Source organism: Ascaphus truei, chromosome 1, assembly GCF_040206685.1.
Source record: "Ascaphus truei isolate aAscTru1 chromosome 1, aAscTru1.hap1, whole genome shotgun sequence".
NCBI classification, from domain to species: domain Eukaryota; kingdom Metazoa; phylum Chordata; class Amphibia; order Anura; family Ascaphidae; genus Ascaphus; species Ascaphus truei.
The window spans coordinates 396,380,331-396,395,291 of NC_134483.1; the positions used below are offsets into that span (position 1 = coordinate 396,380,331).

Sequence of the window (14,961 nt, forward strand, 5' to 3'; positions counted from 1 at the left end):
ATGCAGACAATGAAGCTGAAAAACCAGGAAGTGGCCATGGCCAAAAGGTCAAACACAAAATATCATAGCATGCTCTCCCTAGGGAATCTCAGAGATAGTCTCTACAATTGCAATGCAGAATATGTGATGAAACCTAAGATATAGGGCCAGAAGGCACACTTCAAAGAGCCTGTATGCTCGTGGTCTAAAAGCACCTAAACGCACTTATGTAACTGTATTTGTACCATTTATTATTTGTCATCTTAACTCTCTGCCCAGGACATACTTGGAAACGAGAGGTAACTCTCAATGTATTAATTCCTGGTAAAACATTTTATAAATAAAAAATAAATCAAATGCGGTCAGGGAATTCTGCTGGCAACCAGTAAGTTAATATGGAGCTGATGTGACTGCCCATTGCTTTCATCTTCTTCCCTAATGCTTCTCCCAAGTTTGTATAATTATATAACATTGGTGATGGGGGATGGGGAGGTGGGGTGGGGGCAGTTTGCAAAAAGGAAGCCATGTTTCATACCAATAAGAAATGTAATTTCCATGCTGTTCCTTTAGACTAAAATAAGTTGCTTGTTGGCATACGGAATTTCCTTAACAAGGTGAAATATTGATTGGATACAATTCTTCATTATACTTTTGTTTTAGAAGTCTTTTTGTAAGGATGATTCACATTTAAAAAAGTGTTTAAGAGCCCAAGTTGTCATGAATAAATTATTTAAAAACATATAGCTGGAGGGTTGACATGATATTTTGTTACATTAATAAAATTATGACATTTATAAAAAATAAAGTACTGAAATAAATTAACAATCAGCCTGTGAATAGCAATGTTTTTTTAAAGTCTTTCTGTAATACACCAGTGACTGTACCCGTTTTTCTTAGTTACACCACTGAATGATTATCTTTGCTGCTGTAGCCATGGCTGGTCTACGTTATACTTTCTGCATCCTGTCACGCAAGTCCTATTAGCTACAGGCAGTGGCAGGCTATCCTGTGGGTTTACCCCTTCCATGATGCCTCCCTGAGTGACAGGGGTGGAGGTGATCTGGGTCTGTTAGTAGCCAATCATGGTGCAGACCGTGTGCCCTCCCCCTCTGTGCCTTAGGGAGGAAGTAAGCTAAATTATAGTCAGTCCAGGTCTCTCCATCCTGGTATAGAGACATGCAGTTCTAGTCTCTCCCTCCAGTGATAGAGATGTGCACTTCAGCCCCTACTTGGGATGACTGCAGCCAAAGATATGAAAAGAGTGCCAGGCCTCAAGACTGTGAGAAGGCCGGTACCATCCAGAGGTCTGGGACCTATCTTAAAACCCTATGCATTCGCTGTAATAACAACTGCACTGGATGCCAGTAAAGGATCCTATTTTATATACCCCTGCCTGAGCCTACAGTCTATTGGGTAGGGGTATGCAAGAGAAGACTGTCATGGTGGGGACTGTCTCCAGTAACCCTGGAGCCTGGTATGACTGGAGGTGTTGCACCAGAACCAGAATGTCAGCCTAGGATCACTAAAAGCCTGTCCTATTTCCCCTTACCATCGTGGATGCTCATCCCTCCTGAATCCTCAAAGGTAACAAGCACCATGGCACCTGTAGCTTTAGCAAGATCTCCGAAAGGGGGGGGGAGCAGGGCTACAATTGGAGGCGCTGCTGAGATGCCAAATCATGCCTTGTTCTTCTATGCCCCTGCTCCAAATTCCACCTGGGGGAGGGGGCACACCCAAGCAGTTCCTGCTCTGGGAGGAGCCTACTACACCCTGAGCCATCTCTGTTCCATTGAATGAGTTAAAGAGAAGAGCTACTGCTGCGGCACAGTTTATTCGAGCATTTGCCCGTTCTGTGCCGCAGCAGTAGCCTGGCGCGCGCCCGAGTGTGACGGGCGCGCGCCGAAGCAGCGGAAGAGTGCCCTCCGATCGGGGCGCTCTCCCTACCGCTGCCGGGTCCGCCGGGTCCCCCGGAACCCCCTGCCGCTGTCCCGCGATCGCGGGACACCAGGGCTCCCTCGGGGAGCCCTGGACACGCGTGCAGGGGGCGCAGGCTCCCGAAGACGCGTGACCGCGCGTCTATGACGCGCGGCACGCCGAGGGGCGGCCACTAGCAAGCCGGGAAATCTCCCGGCTTGCGGATCTGGCCGCACTGCGATAAAGTGTGTCGCCAGTGTACAGTGCCCTACTGCTTACTATAATAATAATAATAGCATGTTGTTGTATAGTGCTGCTAGTTTTACGTAGCGCTTTACAGATACATTTTGCAGGCACAGATCCCTGCCCAGTAGAGTTTACAATCTATGTTTTTGGTGCCTGAGGCACAGAGAGGTAAAGTGACTTGCCCAAGGTCACAAGGAGCCGACACCGGGAATTGAACCAGGCTCCCCTGCTTCAAACTCAGTGCCATTCAGTGTCTTTACTCACTGAGCCACTCCTTCTCACTACTACACTGCCTCATACTACTAAAGCATGTCTGAATTGGAGATTGGCAATTCCACTTACCAGGAGGCTACCTGGCAGTCACCACTAAGGGACAGCACCACCTGCAGTGCATATGCCTGGACTGCCGGCTCCTTGGGTGCGATGCTAGCCCCACTGCGCAGTGTCAGCACTGCAGGGTTTTCTTCTTGCGGCTTGCCAGCCCTGTACCAACCGATGCTGCTTTCCTGCCAATCGACCGGGCTTCCACACCAAATGGTGCGGCCCCTGCAACCTTTATCATTGTACCTACCCAGGCCTACGACCAGGCTTGCCCACTTATTGGCGAGACCTACTCTGATATCAACCGCGCGGATGACATTGTTGGCCCGTGTGCCATAAGATCGCACCCGGATGCCCACGTGGTCCGGTGCCGGAAACGGTGCTAACTGTGGTACCCGCCGTGCTGTTCCAGTCGGTTCCAGGACCGGAACCAGTGCAACCTGTACCCGATGACTGGGAGGGTGGGTTGACTGCCCCGGGGATGTTGGGTGCGCTTCCCCTGGCAACGTGGGAGCAGGAAAGCTCCGTGCCAATGGCCGCCAGGGAATGCGGGGTGCCCCGACGCCACAGCCCGGAGGAGGTGTCCTTGCCCTCCTCAGAGATGACGCTGTCAGATTATAATCCGTGGCCTGCTAACTGATGGAACAGCGACCTAGGACTCCTGCAGAGGAAAGACCGTCCCTTACCTGCAGTCAGAGGCAGAGTCCCGATCCACAGGTGTCCATCCAGAAGGCTGTGGTGCATCTGGAGCCCCACGCCCAAGGAAGACGCCGGAGCAGTGAAGGATCCATCTGCTGGGAATCCTGTGGGGCCAGAAGACGTCCTCTACCTTCGGATTGGTGAGGCTCCCACATCTTACTTCACTCAGGATCTTGCAGTGGCCTACCCAGACAAGGAGCAAGGTGGGGCCTTGTTTGGTGTGCCGTGGGGTGATGCAGTTCTGGCGCGGCCGGACTTGACATCATCCTTGTCGCCAGACCTGTGCCAGCCTGGAGCTCTTGCGAAATCGTCCAACCCTGATGACGTCTACAAGATGGCACCTACTACAGCTGCAGAACCTTCGCTGATAACTGCTGCAGTGAGTGCTGGACAATCTCCTACTGACACTCCACTACACCGGCCCCAATCCAGAGGAAGGAGTCACCGGATCCCTGATGCTACCCCAATACCACCTCCTGAGGCCGTGGCAAGCCTGTACCACATGGACTGGCCATGGACACTATTAGGCCCTGTTTCCTGGCCTTACCTACCCATGTTCCTTCCCATGCCACCCCTTTCTAGGACAGTGCCATGACCCCCTTCATTACAGCTGCCCGTGCTGTGGTTATTAGCTCTGCCCCTGCTGACCCCATCTATATTTTATCTCATTTTCCCAGTGATGATCTGTCCCCTGGTTTGTCCACTGATCTAAGGGATTGGGATTTGGGGGGGAGGAATGGTTGGTCTGTTGAGTAAGAGGGAGAAATACCTGCATCCAGTCGCATACCTGTGGCTAATACCCCTGGTTCATTCAGGTATTTTAAAGAATTCTCTTTATCTCAACAATCAGCGATGTCTGGAGTGTCCTCACAGATACACTAGGTCCAGTAGCCCAAACCCAGAACATCTGTCCGGGAAACCCCTTAAGTGGTGGGACCCTATGTTTCATGGCTATGCCACCAGTATGAATAGGACTAGGTTCCTTATAGTTGACGGTCCTATGGTGGATCATTGGTGGGAGGAGGGTAAATATTCCAAAGAGGACACAGCTGAGGCCCTCCGTAAGAGGGTACAGGACATCAAACTAGGGGTAGTAACACCTAAAGGACAAGCTATGTTGTATCAAGAGGTGGACCCTTGGGAACCTAAATTTTGGGTTTTACCTGGTTAGGTGGGCACCAACAAATTGCTGAAGTTAAGTAGGGCAGATAGAGCTATCCTTCATAGATACAGACAATCTAATAGGTAAGAGTTCCCCTATGTACCAGAACCCATCAAGGATGAGATTGATGCCAATAGGGATGAATGGCTAAAACAGGCAGTACTGGACCATCTGCGGTCTAAAACTACAGTACAAATGTTTATAGATGAGTCCCGAATTTGAAGCATCATGCGAGAATGCATAGTAGGACTGAGTATCTATAAGGATAGGGTGAAACTCCGCCAGAGGCCTGGTCCTCCTAAAATATATTTTATATGGATGAAGGATTTTCGATGTGCGGGTGTGTAAGAAATCTGACCCCAGTATAATAAATAGAGATCCTAATCCTCTTCATGTTGGAAGAATTTTCAGTTATTATCATCACTGTAATTAGTGGATGATATGGGTTAGTAATGTCTGTATGCTGTACATTGGTTGATGTCATGATATCTGATGTAACCTTATGTTGTATTGCAGGTTGGATGGTGTCCTAAATTGTTTCCCCGTGAGGACATGGGATTTTTCACCTAGGGGAGAGTGTAGCCATAGCTAGTCAAGGTTATACTTTCTGCCTCCTGTCATGTAAGTCCTAGTAGCTACAGGCAGTGGCAGGCTATCCCGTGGGATTCACCCCCCCCCCCCCCCTCATGCTGCCTCTCTGAGTGACAGGGGTGGAGGTGAACTGGGTCTGTGTGTAGCCAATTATGGTGCAGACCTTGTGCCATTCCTCTCTGTGCCTTAGGCAGGAAGTACTCTAAATTATAGTCATTCCAGATTTCCCCCTCCTGGGTTAGAGACGTGCAGTTCTAGTCTCTCCCTCCAGGGATAGAGATGTGCCCTTCAGCCCCTCCTGGGGCTGACTGCAGCCAAAGATCTGAACGGAGTGCCAGGCCTCAAGACTTTGAGAAGGCCGGTACCATCCAGAGGTCTGGGACCTATCCTAAAACCCTATGCATTCGCTGTAATAAAACCTGCAGTGGATGTCAATAAAGGATCCTGTTTTATATACCCCTGTCTGAGCCTAAAGTCTATTCGGTAGGTATTCAAGAGAAGACTGCCATGGTGGGGACTGTCTCCAGTAACCCTGGAGCCTGCTATGACTGGAGGCATTGCACCAGAACCAGAATGTCTGCCTGAGGATCACCAAAAGCATGTCCTCTTTCCCCTTACCATCGCGGACGCTCATCTGTCCTGAACCCTCACGGGTTGCAAGTTCTCCCAAAGGGTGTGTTGGGAATGGGGGGGGGTGGTACAGGGAAGCAGCGCTACACTGCATTATATTATTGTTAAAAACAATAACACATCTATTACTATTTATGTACAGTACATAATTTATGAATACATATTAAAGCAATAATTCTAAACACAATGTAAAAAATATAGATTTTCAGAATGTTGAAATGACTGACATACTGTTGGTTACAGGTTTTTTTTATTTTTACAAATTACATCATTTTACATACAAAGTATTTAATATGTAATTCTGAAATCTTTGACATTTGTTTGAGTAGCAGATCACCCATCACTGAATGTTTGTTTTTTAACACTGCAAATACTAATGATTTTCTTATGTAAGATTGTGAACATGCTTTACACTTTTTGATTGGCCTGTGGACAAGCATTCAATTTATCACTAAATACAGTATGTATTGAAATGTATGTTTTTCGGCAAAAAGCTACTTTTATTCTTCTTGCATAGGGGTGTATTTTCCAACTGAAACCATAAGTCAACCTGATAATATAATAGTTAATCATAAACCTTTTTAAGTCTGTATAATAATATTTATTTGTTTATTTCTAGGTCATAACCCAAGCTAGTGGAGGTATTTCACATCATACTATCCATACTCAGCCAGTCGGAAAGCAGTTTGACAGAGTTGATGACTTTTTCATTCCTAGTACCACATTGATTATCAATCATATCAGGTAGGTACAATTGTTTTGAAATAATAGTCACCCATCAAAAATCAGGATAGAATAAAAACTATGAGCATTATTTAATGTGCATTACTTGTTCAACATATCTTACAACTATTTGAAATCAATATTCTTCAATATGTAGATTACAATTTTGTTTCCATAAAGGTTTTTTATTAATATTAATATTATCCGTTACACAGTTTACCTTTAAGGATGAGCACACACAGTATTTTTCTGACAGTATTGCAAATCTATCTAATTTATATAACGTTTGTACAATGTCAGAAATATTCTTATGCTTATTTTTGCATATATATTCTGAAATATTAAGGGTGGACACTTTAAGTTGTGTTTTGGTTTTGGACATGTTTTGGTAATAAAAAATATCACATACTGTACATCTTGGTTTTAGTTCTGTTTTACCAACTTGATTTGTTTTGTTTTTGGATTTTGACTAAATTATGGAAAAATGCAAAATAAGCATGCAAGTGCTAACATTGTATAATATATATATTTAAAAAAATAATAATTAAAGCACATACATGTAATACAAGACATGCCTAGAGATGGGGCCTTGGCCTAGCATTTTGGTTCTCTTTTTTATATAAATTCCTAGATATATAATTTGGCCCATTTAAATGGTTTTATATCTATTTTCTTTTTAAAAGTTGGGTTACTCCCAGTTACTCACATTTATTAAAAATGTATTGTACTTTATGTCCAGAAAAACTGTCAAACCTGTTAATTGTATTCATTATTGTGGGTAGAGATGTTTTAGGATCAGATACAAAAAGCAGCATACCATCCGCAAATAGGGAGATTCTCATTTCCTAATTGCCAATTTGAGTACCTCTGAACTCTGCCATCTAGCTTAGATATACCGATAATAGCTCTAATGCCTTAATAAATAGCATCGTGGAAAGATAGCATCCCTGCCTTTCCCCTCTGGCTAATTTTAAAAGCCTCTGATGGTAATTGACCATCGCTTGTGCTTCTGGATTTTTGTAGATTTCCAAGATAGTGTTCAGAAATGTTCCCTCTATTCCAAATTGTTTAATAGTATCTGATGAGCATGTATTGCAATCCTTTCCGGATCAGAATGGGCCGGCCATAGGCCTTGTGGGACCCACGGTGGTACGCTCGCAGCAGGGTCCCCTCCTTAAAAAAGGGGGGACTTACCTTGACGAGCTGCCCTACTCCGGCAGTGTCACGGCATCATGTGATGTCACGTTGCCATGGCAATGCTACACTACAGAAGGTGGCCCGGTCTGGAGAAGGTGAGAAGAAAATAGACAAACAGACCCCTCTGTCAGTCTGGCACTGAGCTCCCTCCTCTCCCTCCTCGTGTCGGTGACGGGATCCTTCCGACAGGAGGGGGAATCTGAAGGAGGGGGGGCCCATGCTCCCTCCTCCAGCTCGCCATCCGTTCAGTTAAAAATTGGATCCTGGTGCAGACAGGAGGGAGATGAGGGAGCACTAGGCCCCTGAAGGTGCGGAGCCCAAGGTGGCTGCCTTGCCCTAAGGCCAGCCTTATCATGGCCACACCTCTCCTCTTTCCATCATAGGAGGAGGCCCAACACTTTTGTACCCAAAATCTCTCTTAACTTGGTGTTCAAAATCAGTAAACTGGGTCTCTTGTACGGTAGTAGTTTCATGTCTACCTTGCTAATCTGTAGATGACGGAGTATTTTAGCCCGCTTAATTGAGGAAATATCTGTACTTAGTGGCACCTTTCTATGAGGGATGGTGTCTAAATTGTTAACTCTTTATTCTTTTTCTTCTAAGACATTGTATAAACAGAGATCATAACCATAACAATCAACTTTCATTAAACTCTTACCTGGTCTTAAATGGCATTAACATAACTTTGCGTACATACATTTGTGTAAATAGGGAAGGTCATTTTTACTCCCCTCTAAACCACTAATAGCATAGCTACTACAGCGATCTTAGTCACCCTTAGGTTTTTGTAGGTATCTTTTCTATTCCGGTTATCTGTTCACATAGTAACAACAGGGGAGAAAGCAAAAGGAAGCAACAAAACACAATCATAATATATGAGCAGTTTTGTTTAAGTGGTTATCTGTGCTCCAACTCCTATTACCCTAATCCTACTAGGCCGCACCTGTCTGTAAGAGACACACAGTAAGTGTGAGATCGAATCAGTCTCTCTTCATATGTGCCTCTAACAGGTGATTGGCCTACTTTTATTTTATTTTAATAACACAGTATTTATTATTTATTTATAAAATATTTTACCAGGAAGTAATACATTGAGAGTTACCTCTCATTTTCAAGTATGTCCTGGACACAGAGTAAAACAAATAGTACATGGTTACAAGTACAGTTACATAAATGAACAGGGTATACATTATATACAAGACATTGCGTGCACAGTTAAAGAAAATGTATATTATGAGCGTATGAAACAGTTACAGACCAGGTTAAAATGTGAGACCGCCTTAGATTTGAAAGAACTTAAACTGGTGGTGGATGTGAGAGTCTCTGGTAGGTTGTTCCAGTTTTGGGGTGCACGGAAGGAAAAGGAGGAACGTCCGGATACTTTGTTGAGCCTTGGGACCATGAATAGTCTTTTGGAGTCTGATCTCAGGTGATAGGTACTGCATGTGGTAGGGGTGAGGAGCTTGTTCAGGTAGCTGGGTAGCTTGCCCATGAAGAATTTAAAGGCAAGACAGGAAAGGTGAACTTTGCGCCTAGACTCTAGTGTTGACCAATCTAGTTCTTTGAGCATTTCGCAGTGATGTTTGTTGTTGTTGCATTGGAGAACAAAACGACAAATTGAATTATAGAGGGTGTCAAGTTTGCTAAGATGGGTTTGAGGAGCCGAGCCATATTCTATGTCTCCATAGTCAATAATTGGCATTAGCATCTGCTGTGCGATACGCTTTCTGACCAGGAGACTTAGGGAGGATTTGTTCCTGTAAAGTACCCCTAGTTTGGCATAGGTCTTGGTTGTCAGGGTATCAATATGCATCCCGAATGTTAAGTGGGAGTCAAACCATAAGCCCAGGTATTTAAAACTAGTGACAGGTGTTAGGGTGGTGTTAGCGTTGGTTCGAATCAGGAGCTCAGTCACTGGAAGCTTTACAAATTTAGTCTTGGTCCCAAATACCATTTTACAGTCTTGTCGGTGTTTAAAAACAGTTTGTTTTGGGAAATCCAGTTTTCGAGTCTCACAAAGTCAGACTGAAGTATGTGTTGAAGGTCAGAGAGGCTATGACTGTGTGCATATAGGATTGTGTCATCTGCATACATGTGTATTGAGGCTTCCTTACAAGCTGTGAGAAGATCATTAATGAACACTGAGAAGAGTAGGGGCCCCAGAACAGAGCCATGCGGGACACCACAGGTGATATCCAGGGGGTTGGAGTAAGAGCCTGAAATGGACACATGTTGGGATCTTCCTGATAGGTAGGACTGAAACCAGTTTAAAGCATGTTTCCCTATTCCAGAGCTCTGGAGTTTGTTAAGCAGGATAGCATGATCGACTGTGTCAAAAGCCTTTGCAAAATCTTAGAATACTGCACCAATGAGTTGTCGCCGTTCCATTCCACACTGGATTTCATTGCAAACTTTTAGCAGGGAAGTTACGGTGGAGTGTTTGGGGAGAAATCCAGATTAGAATTGGATAGGGAAATTTGTCTTGGTGTAGAAATCGCTTAATTGGGAGTGGACACATTTTTCCATGACTTTGGATAGAATTGGGAGAAGTGAGATTGGCCTGTAGTTTGAGACAGTGTTTTTGTCCCCACTTTTGAAGATTGGGACAACTCTGGCAGTTTTCCAGGTCTTACGGATATGGCCTGCAGACAGAATAGAGTTGACTATGGACGCAATTGGTTTGGCAATGGCTGGGGCACTAAGTCATAGGAACCTAGATTGTAGTAAGTCGGGTCCACATTGGCTGCTTAGTTTTAGTTTGAGGAGCGCTTATATAATCTCCTCTTCAGATACTGGGCCAAATTGAAAATTGTGGGCATTGTTGGGAGGGGGTTGGACTGTAGGGATACTCCCAGGATGAGATTCATGTTTGGGGTTTGTGCTGCGTTTCGCTAATAAGTTAGTGGCACACCCCACAAAGTAATCATTGAATGCATTTGCGATGTCAGTGGGGTTTGTCAGAGTAATATCCCCCTTAGTGATATTACTTGGTTGTTGATGGTTAGGAGGCTGGAATATATTGTTGATAACCTTCCAGAAGTTAGCTGGGTTTTATGTATTCTGGTGGAGATTGTCAGAGTAATATTGTGCTTTTGCATGCCTTGTTTGCCTTGTGCACATGTTCCGCATGCATCTGTAGTGATTGAGATCCTTGGTAGTGCCAGTTACTTTGTAGCTTTTCCACAAGGCATCCCTGAACTGGTAGAGTGCTATAAGGTCAGCTGTAACCCATGGAAGGTGGGCCCCCTATACCCTTATTTTGCGTAGTGGAGCATGGGTATCGCAGAGTTTTAAAAACTCGGATTGGAAATAGTCGAGCGCAGAATCGGGGTCGGGAATTTAATCGATTCTGTGCCATGGGCAGTTGGTAAGGTCATCCAGAAACTGTTGTGGGTTAAAGTTGGGGCGGTTTAATTTTCCTTACACAGTACACTATTGCATGGTCACTGAAAAAATATCAGGAAGGATGCCAGAGGATTGGATTCTGCTGGGGTTTGAGGAGAGAATCCAGTCTAGCAAGGAATGGTTATGCGATTTCAGGTTTATCCGTGTGGGTTGGGAAATGAGTTGCGATAGGTTAAGTGACTTGAGTTGTATCTGGATTTTGTGGTTTTTAGGGTCAAGCCAATTGAAGTTGAAATCCCCAAGAACTAGCAGCTCACTCTTCTCATTCAGAGAGGAAATGGAGCCAAGAAATTGGGTGATATCAGTCAAGGATTGCAGAGGGGCTTTAGGGGGGCGGTAGATGCCAGCAAGCAAGATGGGCTTAGAAAAGGGGAGGCAGATTTTGCCAACTAGAATTTCAAAAGAGGGTGGGCTTGGTGGGCAATTTAACAGTGTAAATTGTAATGTGTCTGCAATATAAAATAACACCCCTCCTCCTCTCTTTGACCTATCTCTCCTAAAAATAGAGTATCCCTGAATGGCAATATTTGCATCAGGGGTTTTAGGGGATAGCCATGTTTCTGTAAGAACGATGGCTTTGGGTTTATGCATAAGGCACCATGCCCTTAGTTCGTCCAGTTTGGGCAGCAGGCTCCGGATGTTTATGTAACGGTATTTCTGGCTCGGCCTGACCCACCCAATCTCACATTGGCCCCTGTGGTCTAACCGGCCCCCATTACAGTGTGGTAGTGTCTGGTGGTGCACCTGTTGGCAACAGGACTCCTGAGTCTCCCGCATGATGGTGTGTGGGGAGGACCCGTCCAGACAGGCAGCTGAGGTAGTGTGCTGAGTCTCACCTAGTTCCAGTGCAGCGCCTCCACCTCATCAGGGTCCCTGCGTCCGCAAGGGGATGATCCTGTTGAGGAACTCCTCCGTGGTGCTCCTCTCTGTACATTCACTCCACACATGTACACGAGAGGGTTTCTGAATGAACACATCTTTATTGAGTGATGTGGACTAGCTGCCCCTCGCAGTTGAGATCTAGCCTCTCATGATTATTCACTCTGCTTCCCTTCAAAGGTGATTCTCTCCTTAATAGGGATTCCCTATCCCCGCAGGGATCACTGCCCTGTGCCAGGTCCCTGGACACAGTCTCCTCTGGAGTTACTATAACATAACTAACACTCTGGCAGAACTTGAACTCCTCTCAGACTACTCCTCTAGCACTCCTGCTAGACTTGGAACTCCTTCCTCAACTAACTTTAGAAAACAGTGCTGTGCCTTATGTAACTTCTGAGGCTGACACACCTCTGACATCACTAACCATGGAGTCAGAGCAGGTGACCAGTCCCATCCATACACAGGGCACCCCACCAGAGTGTGAGGGCAAACCTCCATAATTACTGCTGGCATGCCCACAACTTACCAGGCCTTACTGTCAGCAGGAGAGATGACTGTAGCCATTTTACATGTCCGCTACATTTATATGGGCGACAGATAGCCCTTTTTGGAATTTAAAAGTGGAATTCTCAGGGGCATGGGACAGAGCTGAAATGGGAGGACCTGGGTGAGGTTCAATATCACCTGCTAAAGAGAGTAATAGTATGAGTAGAAATGTGGGTAGTTGTTTGCAAGTTGTAGATTTGTGGTGTTTGCCATTTGAGTGAGCAGTGGTTGGTGTGCTGGTTTTTAGAGTTCTCCACCAACATTCAGTAGATAGTGCAAGGCTTTTGAGTAGTCCAGGGTGTATGGTGATGTTGGGTGTGGGCCAGGATGGAGGAGTTTGTAGTGGATAGAGGGAGTAACATCTCCATGAGGCCAGGAGAAAGAAAAAAGTTAAAATACATACAGCACCGACATTGTTTATTGCACTAAATCACGACGGCACGCCGAGATCTACCCCAGCTGCCGCCAGTAACAACCGCGCGCCGCCGCGTTTCCCCCACGCACCCCCCCTCCACTTCGCGCGCAATTTACCTCCCTTCCCGACCCCGTACCCGGCTCCTGCTCTGCCCCTCTGCTTCCCCGCACCCCCGCTTACCTTCATTTGATCTCCAGGGGTGTCGGGGAAGCCTGGGGAAGCCGGGGAAGCCGGGGAAGACGGGCGCGCATGTTACTGTGACGTCACAGTGCGCCGCCACGCGCCGCGGCTACCCGCTTCCCAGCCGCATGGAGCCAGCGGCTTTTGCTTCAATAAGCAATGTCGCTACTGTAGCAGGTTCAGGATGCCAGAGGTAGGCAGTGCTGCAAGGAGCTGTTGTGAGCAGAGTGAGTGTGAGCAGACTAAACAGCAGGTGTGTGCCTGTTCCTTGTCAAATGTTTAGCTGTATTGCCATGCTAAAGTCAGTTCAGGGTTTCAGTGTATTGTGCAGTCAGTTATGGGAGAGACTGCAGTAAATAAGTTGTAAAGGGGTGGAGGTTGAAATAGGCAGGTTAGCAAGCTTGGGATCATAGTGTGATCTGAATAGCTTACCGTTTGTTGTCTTGAGTCTTGAGTATTGACCTGGGGATCTCTGGAGCTGAACCACATTAATTTCAGGTCAGGGGGACCCCCTGCTTCCATAGTTACAGGCTCCAGTATGCAGTTCTGGTTTCTCTCTGCAGTGTTTAAATGTCCTGGTCACATGACGTGGGTGAATTTACACATGTCGGAGTTACCAGGGCCTGTAACTCGGGAAGCAGGGGGTTCCGGAGGCTGAAATTAATTGGGTGCCCTCAATAAACCAGGTTCTCCCAAATTGGGTAACCCCAATAAACCAGGTATTCCCAAAGAGTGTTTTCATCTGTTGTTCAACTAATATTAGTGGTCTGGGGGCCGAGAAATACACTCTCTCTATTGATTCTCAGATATCCACATATGTGTGTTCTAATTTTAATGTGATTATACTGTATAATATTATGAACTGACGCATGGGACTGTCGAGATAGCGATATCTCACCCCTACATTACTGTTTTGTCCTTCGTCCACTTCCGTGAGTCACACTCTGTCAAACCCAGATCATCTCAATTTTGACTTTGTTTTGCAGCTACTCCAGCTCTCTGCAGTTGCTTTAGGGTACGGAGACTTGTGTCTCTCCCATTACAGGAGGAGGGGGTGAGGTACATTCCTTGGGAGTGGGGGCAGAGAGACGTTTCTTGGGTGGGGGGGGGGGGGTTTCTCACCTCTTCTTATTTGTCCTGTGCTCCATCCGCAGCTGTATATTAAGCGTGAGTCTGTACCATTTAATTTTTTTTTACATGCCCACTTTCAGCTTCTCGCGGAGGTCCCTGTTTATCACTTTTTTGAGGATTTTTGTGTGATAGGGATGATCCGCTTCTATTGGGCTGTCTGCAGTTGACTTTTGGGACCATTTCATGCACTTTAAATGATGTCCTTTATGCTTTTTTTTTTTGTGCCTGAGGGCTGGAGCTCTGGATCTCAATTTCTGCCTCGTTCAGTAGCTAGCCACGCTCCATTGTTTTGGCTTCATATAGTTTTTGCATTTTAGTTCTAAACATGTTAAAGTATTTGGATTTGGAATGTAAGCTTCTGGTTCTGCAGACACATACACATAACAGACCTCTCTGGTGCTGATGGCACAAAAAGCACGATGCCTCTAAGATGGAATAAACTTGGATCTTTGCATAGAACTGATAAGGTAGGTATATCAGCAAAGGATAACAATTTAATAAAAGAGTATAAAAATAAATTATAAAATACACATGTAAAACACGTGCTCACAACATATAATTAAGAATGGTAATGATCTCAGTCACAACCGTCATACCCTAATCCGCCGTGGGTAAAAATTGAAAACCTACTAACATCAAGTGGCTAGATCTCAAGCCTTAATGTGGACAATTTCATACGCATAAGGATCTTCTCCCGTCTGTAGATGGTGCCCTCTGTCAGCTTTGTGGCGTCAACTGCTCCGAATCGGCTGTCGCTCTGCTGAGACCGGTGACGTCACTCACTGTGCGCCTACTACGGTATCCTTGCTGTGCCACAATAAAACGCGTTTCTAGACTCGTAGTAACTCGTCCTGACGAAGAGAGGCGCTTTAACAACTGCACTCTTTTCCACTGTTAGTCCTCACCTCTTCTCTAGATTTCTGTACTCTCCTTGAAACATGTA

General features: G+C 45.6%; 1 protein-coding gene across 3 annotated transcripts in view; it reads left to right on the forward strand.

Moving 5' to 3' along the window:
• FSTL5 (follistatin like 5) overlaps positions 1 to 14,961 on the forward strand; it is an 816,421-nt gene that overhangs the window by 773,256 nt on the left and 28,204 nt on the right. For all 3 annotated transcript variants that reach the window (XM_075612304.1, XM_075612322.1, XM_075612313.1), the window contains one exon: positions 6,162 to 6,286. In XM_075612304.1, coding sequence (XP_075468419.1) covers positions 6,162 to 6,286 — 125 coding nt within the window. The remainder of the gene's footprint in view (positions 1 to 6,161; positions 6,287 to 14,961) is intronic.